Below are 18,513 nucleotides of genomic sequence, written 5' to 3'. Positions count from 1 at the left end.
CTTCAACTACGATTGATCCGGTAGCTAAACATTTTCGATATGGCTAAATTTTGGAGCAGATATACCTGGTGGGCAGAGTGATCGACACAGGCGTGGTGTAATGATGGTCATTTTTCTTCACACTCTAGTGTGCACACAGAATATTTTATCAGCAAGCGATACAATAGACCTTTATCGATATTGGCAGTTGTATATATCAGTTGTACAAACTTCGATCCCGTTTCTTTTTCACGTCATATCACGATGTGTGTAGTGTTTTCACATGTAGGTACATTTTCATTCATATAGGATATTTCGGACAAAAAACAACTACTTTGAGTAAACATTTGTATTGTAACAGTAAAACTTTTTTTTCTTGGTAAATAAAAAATTAACAATCGCAACTATCGTATCAAGTTTCGAAAATTTGTTTTTTTGTTGCTTCGGGAGAATAGAACAACTACCTAGTAATACGTCACAATACAAAACAAAAAAATACTTATTGAAATCGCTAGAAAATTGAATAGCGATAATCGACTTCCAGTCTACCCTGTTTTTTGTTCTTATTGCCCCCTTTTGTTTATTAAATCTTATTACGAAATCGCATCACAATGCGAACAAACACTATCGTGCTTTTAAAATTATAAGAACAGAACGTGTGTGTTTCCAACATTTCACACGAATGATAAACAAAAACCTATATAGAACTGTAAAGCCACTATCAATTAAGAATAAGCATAACGTAGTTCAATGAAACATTATTAAAACTAGATTCAGTACGTATTTCAGCACTTTTTTCACAAGTAGAAAGCTTTAAGTTTCACAACGGGTGTAGTTTGAATACATGGACAGTGTTTCACGACGGGTTCCAAAATTTCACTAGTAGAAACGAGTTAAATTCAAACGATTTTGATACAGATCTTCTAACAGTAATTTCTTCATTCCAAATGTGTACTCGATCGTACTTCATTCTTAGAACTATCTACCTCAATATACAAATCAGTCTCTATTCGGTTCATACGTTTTTTAGTTTTTAGCCTACGTACCAAACGATGATTCCGACTACCCCTGCCACACGCAACGGTAGCAGATCAGGCTATCATCCAGGGAATTGTTAATACATTACATACTGACGTGTAAGAAGTTGATAAAGTTTGGTGTAAAACATATATCTTTTATAGTCTACGTGAGAGTTATAATGGTTTTAACGTTGGGTCCATCTGGAGGGGTAGGGGAATGGTTCTGGTGGTTTCGTTAAGAGTATGTTATAGTAGATTATCAAATGTTCCCGGGTTTCTTTTTGGTATACTGGCTCGGAGCACCTTAACATAATTTTGAACAAATTGGTGTTGATAATGGTTAGCTTTGCAGTGATCTGGTTAGGAATAAGGCAGCGTTACTTTCCACTAATAAGTGTTTGGTATATCGTGTCCATTTCGAGGACAACACAGCCTAACATCGATAATGCTTTCAAGAAACGAACTCAAATTCAGTAAACGTGTTTTTGATAAATTGGATGCGTTTTTTGAAATTTTGCAACGTCACACAAATTTGGAGTTATGTTCAATTTCAGGAGAAAATAGAAAAAAAATCCTCTCGAACTCGTAGTTTTCATAGTAGAACAAATCAAGCTCGACTGACTGAAATAAGAAACTGCAAAACCTAACCCAGAATCGCCAAATTTACTGCCAAATATATTTTAAAGCTGTTATAGCAATCTACATTATAGCAATCCACAGAAAAACAATAAATACTTGAAATCGACTCGAAAAATTTGAAAAGAACACATACAATTTGAATAGTCGAACCCTAGTAATTTGCAGAATGATACCACAGCTTTAGACATACCACGGATTGCATCAAAGTTTTATTCCGAAGCCATGGAAATAAAGCCCATTAAATTAAAAAAAACTGTTGGCAATGGTAGGAATGTAAGGTAGGATAAAAATGTTGTACAGTAACATTAATTATTTCCGTAACGGTGGAAATCGTTTCATAGCACAAATTCAATTTTAAGAACTAGAAGTAAATCAATATAGTTTTAATATAAATATAAAGAAATCTTTGATATATAAAAATAAATTAACAGCTATTGAACAGTTAAATAGTTATAAAAATCACTTCTATCAATCACAAATATATGCTAAGTGGTCGTCGCGTAACACCATTGGTTTGCGTCCTAACTGCTAGCAGTTTGGCGCCACCGCTTTTCGAAATAACGGATGCGATAGCATTTGAAATAATTCTCGTATTTCAATTCACGATAATTCCATGAAACAAAACCATTAGATAAAATGGTAGGAGCTCCCGAAGAGCGTCCTTGGGTGTGAACAACATGACTATTTATTTATTACACGCAAATTCATATTCGAGAATCCAGAGCGTGTCTCAAACAAAAAACAAGCGCACCGCCCGACCAGGAGCTCGTCAGTCATTCTCGGTCCGTTTGTGGAGTGAAGAAGTAATGCTTAATGCACCACCCGGAATGAAACGGACGAAATTATCCCCAACCAGTGGTCCCATGGCGTACAAACCTTTGTAGGGAGTTCTCAATACAACATTGGTATACTTGTCTACTTCAATTGGATTACTTTTGCAATCTACTGGTTTTGATGGATCTTCACCTAAACCTAATCCAGCTGCACTAATTTGATGTTCGCTGGTCGTGACTGCAGTCGGAAGTGTACATTCGCAATTTTTACCTAGCAAGCTTAGATTATGGCCACAGTTAGAAGACTGCTTCTCTTCATTTGTTCCGAACCCAGCTAGCTGATAGTGTTTGTAGCGGCTTCGATCACACACATTTAAGTGTCTGCACTTAGCGCAGATGTTCTTAAACCAAAATAGCTTTCTTCCCAATCGGGATGCCAGGAATTGTTCAGCTATAGACAAAATAGCTAACGGCTGAATGGGGCGAGTTTCGCAAAGCGTTGAGTCTTTCTCACCAAAAGTAGTACGTTTGTTATTTGAAAAACGAGCATCGTGTCCGTTCTGAGTGGCCGTTCGACCTTTGAATAGCCCTGCCATAAACCGAAGATCTGGTCGAGATCCTATCAGAATAGCACAGAATGAAACGTCAATCTCTCGTCGTTCTCCCGTTTTCAGATGTTGTACTGTGACTCGATGCGAGTCTTTTTGTCCAGGGTAAGCTGTCTGTGTTAAGTCTGTAATCGTATGTTCAGGTAACGGTGTGTACAGCTCATACTTCCGATTCGAGTCCTTCATCATTCTATGCACTTCGTGGTACTCGGGGTAAACATTTCCTGGTAGCATCTTATCCAGTCCGGCTGTTCGATTGCGGTACACATGTATCACTGGGATACCAGAGGATCGGCAAATCGTTACGGCGTCGGCGGCACTCAACCCTGCGCCCACTATAAGTACTGGTTTCAGATGAGACATTGCATTGTCGTCGTACTGTTCCAAAACCCGCTCCAGATGGGGAAGTTCATACTTTACCCAGGGCATATCCAACCCTTCGCCTTTAACTCCAAGTCGATTGGCTAAGTCGGAGGCTCCATTGGCCATTACTAAATTTTGGCACACTATGGTGAATTTTCTACCAGAGTTCTGGTCAAATCTGAAACGAAAGGAAATACGTGAAACATTATTGTGATCTTAGTAAGTTTTAACTTTGTCTTATTAAAATTAATTTATTTATTTCCCGGAAACCATTTTCTGGGTAGGCTAAACTGCCCATAATCGCAAGTCAGTCCCATGTTCTATATGATTCTATGTCTACATGAGACTGACTTGCGATTATATGCAGTAAAACACTACCAATTTAGAATCGGTACTCTTTAAATCGGAAATATCTTAGAATGTATTTGATTTAGAATAAAATATGAATTCATCGTAGTTTAAAGATACAATTTCGCTTACGCAATTTTTGTCGTGACTAACGACTTACCTTTCAATATAGGGGCCCCTTTTCAAAATTTCGGAAGAAAAATGATGTAAGATTTTGAACGCTTATATCTTTTGTTGTACTGAATGGATTTAATCAATTTCTTCGGCATTTTGTCGAAAATATTTGTACCAATGTTGTATTAAATTTTGGAATATGTAGGATATTCATTATCAACGGAAAAATAGTGTTTTGAAAAATCTTTCGAAAACGTCTCGGAAAAGTGAAAATTTTCAGCCCATCCCGCACAGAGCCGTCAAAATGGTGCAGCAAATGAACAATAAAATAATGAAAAGTTTATATAAAGGTCCACTACATGTTTGTTCCTATGATTATTCGTATTGGGTTGCTTGACGAGAGCAGTTGGTGGGGGAAAGCCGGGATATTAATTTTGGTTAAGCCATTAGAAGTCGGACGGAAAGGAAAGGCTCATGCACGCCACGAGAACGAGCGAGAAAGCGATAGTAGTGCATATTAGCGAAAGCGTTACGTACATTTTGAACGTTAATAACTTTTCTTCTACTAAACGGATTGCCAATCTTGTTTCATAAATCGGAAGGAAAACGTTCAACGCTTGCTACCGATACGTTGTTTGCTATATAAAATTTGTTTAAATAGTTCAAAAACTACTTTAAATGAGAATCAACATTAATGATAAAACCTATAAATAGGGGTGTCGCAGTTTTTCTCAAAACCAGACGTGTGTAAGACGCAGTGCATAACAGACGTGCGTGGTCGTGAGAAGCTGCATCGGACGACCAATCAAATCAGCTACCATCGGAGAGAAGCAGAAAAACGTTGGTGGAGGTGGTGGCGGTGAGAAGGCCAAAAAGCCAAAGGCTAAGAAACGCAGTCACTGAAAAAGCGGTAGTAACTGCCACTAAAAATGCCACCAAAACATCGAAGACTGCAAAGCGTACTCATTCGGTGTGAGCTGCGAAAGGGGAAAGATCGTATGGATGTACGCAGTAAAAACAATCGTCGGCAAGGTTTGAATTGTTTTAAAAGATTCCCGTCTTGTATCAACATAGTTATCCACAAACCGTCCTTATTAGGACGAATGCAAAATGGAAAAAGAATTTAATTAGAAAGTTTCTTTTATTAACTAGTATTAAGTTTGCGCTTGGTAATTCTGTACTTTTACCAGTGAATCATAAGAAAATGTTTTTCCAATCTACAAACCCGAAGGTTTTTGCAAATCCTTCCAAGAAAATCAGTGAATGTGGCAACTAAGCGAAAGCTACACCAAAACGAATGATGAAAATATTTTCATTTATCGAACAAAAGGACGTCCTTCCATCTGCATTGTAAAGTCAATAAATAGGAACACCATGATGAAAACCGTGCTCATTCGGTGTGAGCTGCGAAAGGGGAAAGATCGTACGGATGTACGCAGTAAAAACAATCGTCGGCAAGGTTTGAATTGTTTTAAAAGATTCCCGTCTTGAATCAACATAGTTATCCACAAACCGTCCTTATTAGGACAAAGGCAAAATGGAAAAAGAATTTAATTAGAAAGTTTCTTTTATTAACTAGTATTAAGTTTGCGCTTGGTAATTCTGTACTTTTACCAGTGAATCATAAGAAAATGTTTTTCCAATCTACAAACCCGAAGGTTTTTGCAAATCCTTCCAAGAAAATCAGTGAATGTGGCAACTCTGCCACTAAGCGAAAGCTACACCAAAACGAATGATGAAAATATTTTCATTTATCGAACAAAAGGACGTCCTTCCATCTGCATTGTAAAGTCAATAAATAGGAACAGCTTGATGAAAAGTGTGCTCATTCGGCGTGAGCTGCGAAAGGGGAAAGATCGTATGGATGTACGCAGTAAAAACAATCGTCTGCAAGGTTTGAATTGTTTTAAAAGATTCCCGTCTTGTATCAACATAGTTATCCACAAACCGTCCTTATTAGGACGAAGGCAAAATGGAAAAAGAATTTAATTAGAAAGTTTCTTTTATTAACTAGTATTAAGTTTGCACTTGGTAATTCTGTACTTTTACCAGTGAATCATAAGAAAATGTTTTTCCAATCTACAAACCCGAAGGTTTTTGCAAATCCTTCCAAGAAAATCAGTGAATGTGGCAACTCTGCCACTAAGCGAAAGCTACACCAAAACGAATGATGAAAATATTTTCATTTATCGAACAAAAGGACATCCTTCCATCTGCATTGTAAAGTCAATAAATAGGAACAGCTTGATGAAAAGTGTGCTCATTCGGCGTGAGCTGCGAAAGGGGAAAGATCGTATGGATGTACTCAGTAAAAACAATCGTCTGCAAGGTTTGAATTGTTTTAAAAGATTCCCGTCTTGTATCAACATAGTTATCCACAAACCGTCCTTATTAGGACGAAGGCAAAATGGAAAAAGAATTTAATTAGAAAGTTTCTTTTATTAACTAGTATTAAGTTTGCACTTGGTAATTCTGTACTTTTACCAGTGAATCATAAGAAAATGTTTTTCCAATCTACAAACCCGAAGGTTTTTGCAAATCCTTCCAAGAAAATCAGTGAATGTGGCAACTCTGCCACTAAGCGAAAGCTACACCAAAACGAATGATGAAAATATTTTCATTTATCGAACAAAAGGACATCCTTCCATCTGCATTGTAAAGTCAATAAATAGGAACAGCTTGATGAAAAGTGTGCTCATTCGGCGTGAGCTGCGAAAGGGGAAAGATCGTATGGATGTACTCAGTAAAAACAATCGTCTGCAAGGTTTGAATTGTTTTAAAAGATTCCCGTCTTGTATCAACATAGTTATCCACAAACCGTCCTTATTAGGACAAAGGCAAAATGGAAAAAGATGGGTTGGTAATGTATATGACATAACAGGGGTGTCGTGACCACACTTCGAAGTTATTTCAAATCTTGCAAAGCATAAATTGACATAATTTCAATGATTGTTCCTTTATGAATGAAATGACAAATTTTCAGGTCAACGCGGCAATAACTTTGCAATTTATAGAACAATTTTATATTTTTAGTTATCATATATTAACTGTCATCTCTTCCAAACAACTTAACCCTCTGCTGCCAACCACGTGGTTTTGCAGGGTTAAGGAGAATCATTGTAAAATGTCCAATACATGATTTTATGTTGTTACCTCCACTAAAACCACTTCAGAACACTCCCACCTGTCATACATGTACATTGTCTGCATGTTGAAATCATTATATGAAATTATTGACCTGTATTCAACGCGGAGAACTCGGTAATAAAATTGTTTTGCTGAATATACTAACGAACGGGATCTCCAGGAAAATTTCGCTGAGCCCGGTGAATCGAACTTAATGCGCAAAATTTAGCCATTTGAAGGAGATACAAGCAGAATTTTAAGAATATGAGCATCGCGGTTATGTCCCGGACATTACCCGCCCCTAGTTTTTCGCTAAGCGTGTTCATTTCTGTACGGAAAAGATTCCGATGGTTGTTTCGAGAGATTTTAACATTGATAGTTCAAAGCAAGAAAATATGAAATTTGTTCATTTCATGAATGAATGTCTCAACGAGCTTAGAATCCAGCGCATCCCCGATCAACGCAGACGCCAACAACAAAGGTTCTTTTCAGAACCACCATAATTATTATAAAGAATAACTTGAAACATTCCCACATATTTCATTGAGTATCATTCGATTTGAATTACAAGTCAAACGAGTAGTCACGACACTCCGGTTATGTCCTAGACATTACCCACCCATCTTTTTCCCTTTCGAAAGTAAACTCGGGTTTAATACATGCCATCAACTTCTGCGCAAACTACTGGTCAACCTCACTGGCAGCTATTTTTCAGTATCTGACCATAGAAATTTGCAACCTTAGCCATCTTTTCCTCTACCTGCCGAGTAACTTGGTCGATACTTTAATGCAATTCGGTTTGGGAGGTTTTGGTGGTTCATCTCATTCTCAATGACGGCTACATAATTATCTACTATTGCTAGGATTACCAACCGTCCTTATTTCAAAGGACATGTCCTTATTTTCGACGACTTTGAAAAGCGTCCTTATTTTACTTCAAATGTCCTTATTTTAGACTTCAGCCGTGGTAGGCAGATTTGAAATCTTTCAGATCAAATTTATTACGAGAGAATTAAACTATTCAATCATTTTCATTCTTCACTTCTTTCCAACGAGTTTTTTGTCAATGAATATGGCTACTTTTGCAATGTTGATATTGACCAATTTAACAAATTTTACTCATGGTTGAGTTAGTGTTTTTCACTGCAGTAAATAGCGGCGGGTAAACAATTACGACAAAATTTGTTTTCTTTTTTTATAAGTCATGGACAAGCGTGGACTTTCTTGTGACCCCTACCCTCCCCTATATTATCCACGTGGTATTTGGATGGCCCCAAAATTGATTTTCCGGTAAATGGTATAAAGCCATCAACATCACCTCAGACACTCACCCCGAAACGATCCACCGTCCATTCCGCAATCGGTCTGAAACTGACCCACCAACTGTCGTCGAGTCCAGTGGTAGCACAGTTGTAACGATCGTATCATTCATAAAATATTTGGTCAGGCTCATTTCTCCAACGTAGCTCTCGTAGTACTCTGCCACACGTGAGATCAGCGCCCTCGTTTCAACTTCTTTCGACAGTTGTCTCTTCAACGATAAATTTCTTCGCGGTGGTGGGCAAAGTTTTATGTTGATCTTTCCATTTCGTTCCTCATAAGCAACGCTATTTTGCTGCCACCGAACGTGGTTTTGATTTTCCAAAAGCGTTTTATTGTTGTTTTTACTGCTGATGTGACATCTATTGCAGGTTAAGGGCACTTTTTGCTGCTGTGATTGATGCCGGTTTAGTTGACTACATCTATCACATGAATCATTTGAATTATGTATAGGTCTAACGGCATTGCCACCGTTAGGTATCTTTCTGATACGATTACTGCTAGTACCATGCTGACTGTTTGATTTGAGGATTTTGACGCCTTCGTTGCTTTCGGGCGGCAGGTACTGATTTTTGTTATTACTTAGAAACCCTGAGGTATCCAGCGGGTCCTCGGTTGGGCTGATGCTTGACGGGTGCGTCTTTTCCCACTCGGTGAATGATAACCCGGGAAGAGACATCCACGCCGCAAGGGATAGCGTCCGTAGGTTTGGATCCATCCGATGCCAGGAACCGCCGGGAGGACCGCGCCCTAGCACAATGTGGTCGATCTGTGAATGGTAATATAGTACACCATTAGTCAAGATAACCGTTAGAAAATGTGTTCTTTTCATGTAGACGTTGTGCAATGCCCCTATTTTCGCCATGTTTCTATTATCACCATACCCATTTGAAGCCGCTGGTTAGAGCAGCGTCTGCCGTGTTTGTTCAAAGTATTGGCTCAAATGGCTCAAAATAATTGGGGCACTCGATTCAGCATTTCTCCGTTTTAGGTAATTTGATATATTACATTGGTTCTTAAGAACGCAACAAAGCTTTTGATGTCATATTATGTGCAATCCATCGATTCTAGGCCGAGTTATTGATGAAATAGTGAGGCGCCTCCCCTAATAGGGCACCTTACCATATGTTAAAAAAATGAGCAATATACCTCACTTTTATTGTGCACTGAGCTTCTGTTTTGTTCATTTTCGACATTTAAAATGTCTTACTCCACTATCTGAGGCTAGGTGGCATTCTAAAATCTAAAACATCTCCTATGTAACGAAACTATGTAAGGTTTGCACACTTATAACTCCTCTATTACTATATGGATTTTAATCGTTCATACACAAGCCTATTCAGAAACGCGTAACTTGAATATTGGTAATAATTTAAGATCTGTACAATAAAAGTGGTCTATTGATTCTCGTCGTCAATAGGAAGCACCTAAGTGGCTCAATCAAAAACGAAGGGTTATAAATAGAGGTACAATAGGATTCCGTTTTTGGCAACAATTTTTTTTTTCAGTTGCCAAAAATGTAACCGTGCCAAAAATGGAACCATACCTTAAAAGCTTTTATTTTCAATTTGTGACATCATAAATGTTACAAGAACATTAATTATATAAGAATATGTGAAATTGCATGAAACAATAGAAAAAATCAACAAATTACAACAAAATGATTATTGAGCATTATTCAGAAGATTTACTATGAACAAAAAAAATGTTGCTAAAAACGGAACTGTTTTGTTGCCAAAAGTGGAGCATGACCAAAATGGAGCATGCCAAAAATGGAGCATGCTAAAAACGGAATCTTACTGTACCACGTGGCTGTTTGAATCAGTTGTTGCTATTATGCCAAACGAGTAACAACATGCGTTTGGCTCCCTTGCCATAAGACAAGAGTTCGTTTTCGCCACAGATAACAGACGTTTAGGCTAGAACAAAATATCTTCAAAAACCTGTGTAAACTTTCAAATTGATAAACGTTGGAAATCCGTGTTTCACTATTGCCATCTGCGCAACTGTTTGCTACACGTATTTGACGGCTGCGCTCTAACTGCATTGTATCGATCACTGTGCCATCTGCAAACGTTTGCCAATCGTGTTTCAGACGTCTGATTTATTCGGAATTTCAGTAGCGGGTATTTACACACGATTCAAATAGAGCCAAAACATTTGTTATCTGTGGTTTTCGCTTTCTCGTCAGCAAACCAGAGCTTCTGATTTGATTCCCGGGACATCACTCGGGACAAGTCAGTTGCTTTCGACGTTCACATATCGTCGCTGTTGTGCTATCTTATGACAAACGCCATTTTGCGATTTTTTAGATATGCCACATTACTTGTTTGAAAAATCTCTACAAAGTGTCTTTTTAAGAATTTTGAAATTCTGCTTGGTTACTGATATATAGCAAAAAACGTGCTGAGAAATTGTGAGTTTTTTGCTTAATTACGGTGTTAGGGGGTTGGCACAAGTTATCTTGACGTATTAGATGTTTTTCTGAGTAAAACTATCTGAGGAACACAATGGCATAATCATTTTCAAAATAAAGATACACAAATTGTGAGTTGAATTGCAGTTTAGGTTTTAAATTAGAATTATAACATATTTGGCAACACTGTAACCAAAAATTACTATTTTCCAGATTCCCTGACTCATTTCCTTCAAAATGCATCTCACCAATTGTTTATGGACCAAATTAAGCCAAAGATATGAATAAAAGTTAAAAATTGATGCTTTACTTGTATGGAAAATTTTCCATGCACGATTATGACACGCCATACATTTTGTCATCAATACACTCCTATGACACGTGTGACTGCGACTTTTGTTTACATTTTTAGTAAAAGCTTGCGATATAGGCAATCGATCTTCATAATATTTGAGGAATTAATACAGAATAGATAGAAGCATTGATTGTCTTCTGTGAATTGTGTGTACTATTTATAAATTTCAAGATATTACATTTCAAACTTTAAAAATTTGTTTTTCTCGAAATGTGCTTAATGGCGTTTGTCATAAGATAGCATAACAGCGACGATATGTCGTGTGAACTATTTGGAATTGTTTGTGTCTAACTAGAAACTCAGATGGTGCTAGTTACTGATGAGATGAATTCAAAACACAAAAAAATCTCAAAATGTATATTAATTGGAAATCAAATCAAATTAACTTATGCGAAGAAAATAATCGCTCTGAAAAGGGCAGCAGCAGAACGGCCTGAATGTTAGGCAGCACTCCACCCTGGGCAATGGTCACACTGGAGAGAAATGTTTTCAGTTCTTCGTCCAATACTTCGGCTACAAGAAATTCTATCACTTTTGGTAAATAAACGAGTGCTTTAGCACCGACACACTCGGTGTAGCGACCATTTCGTAACAAACGATGGATTCGACGGACAGGAAACTGGAGACCGGCACGAACCATTAACCTTTCCTCCTTCACCGCGTTCAGAAAGCGAGAGAATGATTGGTAAACTAGCACGAGTGTAACACACGAATGATGCCGCACTCGCATACAACCTTTGCTTTTGTACTCGGTTCAGTTTACGTTCGAAACCAAAGGGACCGGCCATCTAACGAAAACCAAATCAACGCTCGCGTTCCTCGCATACTTTCCCTTGCCCATGATGTCCGCTGTGCTCGGTTCAATTTACGTTCTATTCTATTCTAATCTAACCCTTACACAGCCAGTGTTGAAAAGCATACTGGAACACACTGCAATGATTCTGTAGTGTTTTTCTTGTCAATATTAATATTTGAAGCATATTTTGATATATCGCAAATATTAAAACGGCCAGGCCAACGGTGCAGAGTTGGGTTTGAACATGTTTCAAAATTAGACAGCAATTAAATTATTCATTTAATGAATAGTTTAAATAACGAATTGTTACCGGACAACCGTTCCGACCGTTTCAGTTTCAAGGGGATATAATGAATCGTTGGGAGTGACTTGGCTAACAAGGTTAATGTCACTCCTTTGGTATTTTGTGATGGGACAGGCGTGTTTACACTTTGCCCTGGCTAATAAACCTAGGTTAAAGCGCCTTTACTCGCTCTCATTATTGATCAGAATCGATTGGGAGCGCAAAACGTTCATTGGAACAACATGTTTGGAAATAACATGATGAGCCACATCGTGTAGTCTAAATTGATTCCTACATGCTGATCAATACTGACAACGGCCACGTCCGAATGCACATCTTCTGGAAAAGGAAGAAATGTTAGTCCGATACTGACAGGTCTCGTACTTGATTCGAATGAAACCGATAGATAAATGGTTTACTGTAACTTCGTTGAAATAGTTGAAATAAATAAACGGTTTTCTCTAGAGTTGATAGTTGAGAATATTTAAGCTCTTACGGTGGAAAATAATAGTGGGCAACGAATTTTTCACATAAATCATGTCATTCTTACACCAGATACGGTGGATAATTGGTGCATCAGGGTGATCATTGGCGAAAATTGGGCATTTTGCAGCATGTCATATAAAAAAAATATTTAACTCTAAAGCTTCCTTGTGATTACCCAAGCGCCAATCACTCATTAGCAGCAAAACAAATAAAAATCTCATCTAATTGCTTTCGCCGTCGATTTCGTTGACCACCGCTCGGTGAATGTTTACACTGTAAAGAGCTAGCCCGGTATGTATAAGCCGTGATGGACCCACTCAACTTAAAACGCCTGGTAACAAGCGCGTAAGTGAACTACTCCTATAGCCTCACTCACTCGAAATGGAAACGCATTTCACAGATGAAAAACTTCTGATTGTTTTAGGTTCAGTTTCGAACGATATGATTCCGATAGAATAATATAGATATGGAATGTATATCATTCTCACCAAGATCCATCACATTTTATGTGCCATCCCGGAAGAGGCGACAGTAGAATTCATCCTCACAATCATATTTCTTTGTCCAGAGATTGCGTTGTTCTACTCCAAATATGGCTTTCTGCAAACTGTGGACAACCGTAACGGACAGAGCATTATCCTCTTTGAACTCTTTGCACTTCACTCCTGTACCCTTATACATTAAATTTATAAAAAGCTAATTCCGCAAGTAGTTGCAATTTTTGGAAAATTTTGTGCGACGGTTGAAAAATTTCACGTCTTATGCTCGGTACAATTTACGTTTAACTCAAAACAGCCCCAGAATCGAATGAAAGCTAAATCAATCCATTATTTCCGTTATTTTTAGTAAATGTGAATTCTACGGAATTAGTAACAAAATTATTTTCCAAAGAACCTAATTGATTCATTCAGTGCAACGGCAAATATTCACGTTAAAAAATCGGATACAATTCCGGCCAAAAATTTTGAAACTGGTCCTTTATATTGAAACATTGGAAGTATTCTATTTCAAAACTTTCAAATTAATCGGAGGGGGAGCATGCGTCGGAAACCACCTAACTTATTTTGGTGTACTGGGTGGACGAAGGGAATTCGGGGTTGAGGTTGGTTTGAGAGGAACGGGGGGGGGTGAGATAATGGGGTGTGGGTTTGAAAGGAAGGAGGAGTGTATGGGGGGTGCAACACCCAACTGCATATTATAGGGGATCATGGGGAGACTTGATGAGGTTTTCAGTTAAACCTGCATAGATCTCTAAAAAGTTTTGAATGCTTCAAAAGTCATTGCAACATAATGTGCAAAAGTGCGTGTTAAAGATTTTTTGTATAATTTTTAATTTACTTTTTCAAACGTCACAAAAGTTTTTCTATGAACCTGGCCTGAAACGCAAGTCTCCCCAAGAGAATTTTGAAAAATCAGAACAAAAAATAAAGGCATAAAAATACTGTAGGTTAATTTGGGGAGAGATGCCGCACATTTCTAAAAATCGATCCTGCATCAAAGTAAACCATTCAATATTTGATGAAATCATTTTTATCATTTGCGACAAGTTTATAAAATACTGTGTAATCTGTATCGTTTTTTGGCTATTTTCTGCAAATTTGAGATTGAAAGAAACGAAAGCAATGAAATTGAAAGATAGGTATTCTAGAGCGAATCAGTTATAAACTTAGAACGGAAAACTAGGACTAGGCAGGCTCAAAATGAAATGTGAAGAGTCTTTTGCCTTCTGCTAAGTAGGAGTTGGGCGTTGCACCCAAGTCTACCGCATGGTCATTGATAATAATTTTTTATATGAGAAAGGCAAAACTTTCTTTGCACGGAATAAAATCAATAATTTCTTATTTCATGGGTAAGAAATTTAACTCATTTAATAGTTTCGTAGGTGCTGTAGAACTTAACCACTGACGATTTTGAACAAAATTTTAAAAAGTTTCACCCGTCCAAACAAGGAAGAACTGCCAAATTTCCGCATATTCTTATTTCAAAAAATTGAGAAAAGCTTGCTCGTTTTATTAAACTGATACATTCTCAATGTCACCAATATCCACAATCCCCTATTTTTTCTTCTCAAATCGCAAATATCAACGAATAGCATGTAAACTATCAATTAACGGAGTCGCTTTATTAAAGCACACGTTTGCAATATTCAAAACCACCGACAGATCGTCGGGTAGCAACGCAAGCAACCGATGAGACTAATCATCTTTTCTATCAGCCAGACTTGTGAACAACCGTAGAAACATTGTAACTAGATTTACTTATCAGCTAAATTTCAAACAGCACTTCATACTCACTTCCTTCTCGGGATGGTACATGTAATCCACCATGCACGGCAACTCCATGCCAAGGTCAGCACAGGGATGCTGTAGGCTGTCCAGCTAAAATTTGAAAATAATTAGGACGACTTGAATGAATAATAGTGAGTGGTATTCGATAAAGCGCTATGTTGAGATGTTAAGAAATAACGAACTTTTTTTGACTGTAATTGACTCCTAAGATATTTTTTCGTTTGATGTATGCTTCCAAATTATTAATAGAATTCAAACTGAGGCAGATACTTTTATGACTGAGACACCTCTATTATTAAAAAGTGATAAAAATAGAACCATATTAAAAAAATCATTGTGGAGAATTACCGTAACGTTGAATAGCTAAGCTTCAACATCCAATAGTAAACTTACCAACAATGATACCGGATTGGTGCTACGGCCCTCCAGTCCGTCAGCTAGGCTGTAGAGGTCATGCTCTACCAGACTCTTCTGTGCATCGTAATAATTGAGGCGGGCCCGCAACAGCTCATCCGGATGTTTCTGAATTTGCTCAGTAGACCAATATGGCCAATTGCCTGCCAGCATGTATGATAACGATATTCCGCTTGGTCCATTACCTGCGCAAACAAAGGTGGAAAGATGGGGAAGAAGCATAAGGTATGAGAATAGTAATAAGAACCAATAATAAATCAAATCACTCGAAACCCATTTATATTGATGTTGTGGAGTTGCAGTGGCAATTGTTTTGATTTAGCGCGTTGTTCTACATGTACAACAAGTCAATAACACACGGTAATTGACTTGTCAGCAGTAAATTTGCAGCGACTTGTTTCTTTTTGCCCATTCGAACCGAAGTTAGGGTTGCACAGAGAATGCGCAAAATTCGCAAACGAAAAAAGCAGTTTTTTTCCACACCGTATGTCAGATCTTCATAAAAATCAATCAGCGTATGTAGAATGTTGTTACAGTACTACTGATTGATTTTTATGAAGATCTGACATACGGTGTGGAAAAAAACTGCTTTTTTCGTTTGCGAATTTTGCGCATTCTCTGTGCAACCTTAATTTATATTCACACTGAATTGACGTGTTCGCTCAGGTTTGAAACGGAATCGCGTTTCGTGCGAGAAGAAATTCTAGATACGAGAGACAGAATACCCATTTATTTATAGTACATGTAGAGTAGATTAAAAAACAGCACAAGCGATTGCATCCGAGCAGCAGGGCTTTTACATAGCGACTGAATTGACCGAAAATATTGAACACGAAAAAATTTGATGAAAGATCTCTTACTAGTTTGTTACAGTACGTTCGCTAAAATAAAACACCGATTATATACAGTTAGCAGTAAGTTAAAACCTTTTATAATAGAATAAATCCATTGTATATTCAGTTTATTTGTTGTTTGAGTGTTGTCCTGATAGAGCTGTAGAGCTGGGTTCTCGGAAGGGTTCCCCGTCAGAATCACTCACTACAATTACAGACGAGACGGGCAATGCCACTTACTAAAACACTGCTTAAGGCCAAATACAATCGGTGCGGAGATGAGCGTTTATTTGTGTGCGATTGAGACCGCGTTAATCAGTTCATAAGGACTATAGCGTTCACTAAATCATCGGAGCGTTTTTATGTTTGCGAAATCTTGGGTATAGTTGAGCGTGGATGATCACGTTTGCATTTTTGTCTCCGTGTATCATCGCGAAGTGTTTAGGCGTTTGTAAGTCAACGTGTTCGATCGGGTGGGCGTTTGTATATCGCTTGTGCTGGCGTGTCTGTAGCTTCGCGTGTATTATTAATTTTATAAGCGTGTGGCCATTCGCATAGTCACGTGTATTTTTGAATGATCGCGATTCGACCGTGAATCTGATACCTAAATTTTAGTGTATGGTCAGATACTAGTATAGAAAAGACCGATTTATGATCGCGCGAATAGTGGGTTAATGCTTGACACCGCGTTTGTAAATTTATAGGTGCTAAAACGTTCACTTAATTACAAAGGTATTTTAATATTGGCAAGACTGCGGGTATGTGTGGATGATTGCAATTGCATGATCACATTTGTGACCAGATTTGTGTTATCGTGAAAGCAAGGAATGTTTGTACTTTTGGAATGATAGAGCTTGTGAGTGTATATGAGAGAATATGCAGTTGATTGTGTTAGTGAGTGTTATTATGGATCTAATTTAAGATATAGTAAAACAAGGAAAAATAACATGCCAAATAAATAAAGATTAAGTAGAAGCGCATAAATTAACCAATATAATTTTTGGAATAAATGAGTAGTGGTAAACCAAACTAATACAAGTACAACAAAAGCAGACTAATGAAGTAGAAGAAATGAACATATGTAGCATGCAATCAAACTACTTGAACTCATCCAAATGCCTTAATGATTCATGTGCGTCGGTAAATTAATCGTGCCTTAATTTATGCAATCCGATCTTCCTGAATGAGTCGAATCGAATGCTCAAATTGAACACTGACTGGAAAAGTGACCTGCGAATGTGTGTATGTGCTGCTTGTGATTTTAATTGTCTGCACACGAGGCAAATATTATTTTTATATAGATCTACTTGACTATGGTGATGGTTTTTCATGGGTTTATCTCATTTGAAACGTTGAACTGTCTGGGACTGCGTGTCATTCTATTATCTAAAATCTGTCGAGGTCACGTTTGTTCGTCACTATTTTGAACGCTAATAACTTTGTTAATTATGGATGGATTTCCGTCTTTTTACCACCAAACAGTCAGACGTAGCTAAGATTATGTTTTATTACTACTTTGTTGTTGTTTTTCAATAACACAATCGTAAAGCAAGTAAAATTGGATAGTTCTTGGAAAACGTGAAAACTCTCACACATGAGTCAATCTATTCCGGGCAGAGCCGTCAATAGGGAGCACCCAAGTGACTCAATCCGATATAGAGAGATGATCTATAGAGGTTCCTTTGCTTTTTGAACTAGGAATACCTGGAAAATAACGTCCGAATGGAGCGATAAGTGGGACGCGCCATGAATTTTCGGCAGTGTTGGCATGGCAAACTTTGCATAGACGAACTGATTCGTGTATGTAAAGTTTCAAATTGCACAGCCCGGTGAAGAGCACGTGATGAAGTTTGAACACAGCAAGAAAACTGGCGCATCCGAAAATTTTTCTCTCGATTCAACAGTGTGCGATAAGTTCGAGTCCTGTCCCCACGATGATTTGCGAAATGGGTGGGCGTGTGGATTGAGTTCAACACTGCAGCATGCGATGTGTACGTGCTGCTTGTGAGTTTGCGTTGGGACTGGGACAAATTGATTTATTTTTGCGCTTGTGTGCGCGTTGGGTTAACTAGACGCCAAATGTTTTGTCGGTTTGTATATACGTAGGGTAATGAGCTTATAGGCACCCGCTTTATATTTCGAAGATACTTGACGCATTTATTATCACTAAGGTACCTGATGTGTTTCTGTAGGTATGTCTAATGCATGGGGAGACTTTGGGTTTACGTCTGCTAAAATTCGGGGATGAGTTGAAGATGTAGGTGAGTGGGGGCATTATGTTTAGTTAGGGTAGTTTCAGTGTTGATTTTTGTTTTGAAATGGTTATCCCAAAGCGATCTTTGGTATTTAACCT

General features: G+C 37.9%; 1 protein-coding gene across 6 annotated transcripts in view; it reads right to left on the bottom strand.

Annotated features, from left to right (window-relative positions):
• Positions 1-313: 313 nt before the first annotated feature.
• The window catches only part of LOC131693620 (oxidative stress-induced growth inhibitor 2-like), a 127,998-nt gene continuing 109,798 nt past the window's right edge, over positions 314-18,513 (bottom strand). For all 6 annotated transcript variants that reach the window (XM_058981569.1, XM_058981567.1, XM_058981572.1 and 3 more), the window contains 4 exons: positions 15,307-15,512; positions 14,920-15,003; positions 8,301-9,058; positions 314-3,559 (listed from right to left, as the gene is read on the bottom strand). In XM_058981569.1, the coding sequence (XP_058837552.1) occupies positions 2,407-3,559; positions 8,301-9,058; positions 14,920-15,003; positions 15,307-15,512 (2,201 nt within the window). In that variant the 3' untranslated portion in view covers positions 314-2,406. The remainder of the gene's footprint in view (positions 3,560-8,300; positions 9,059-14,919; positions 15,004-15,306; positions 15,513-18,513) is intronic.

The sequence above is a fragment of the Topomyia yanbarensis genome, chromosome 3 (genome assembly GCF_030247195.1).
Source record: "Topomyia yanbarensis strain Yona2022 chromosome 3, ASM3024719v1, whole genome shotgun sequence".
Classification (NCBI taxonomy): domain Eukaryota; kingdom Metazoa; phylum Arthropoda; class Insecta; order Diptera; family Culicidae; genus Topomyia; species Topomyia yanbarensis.
This window is presented reverse-complemented; position numbering and strand designations above follow the sequence as displayed.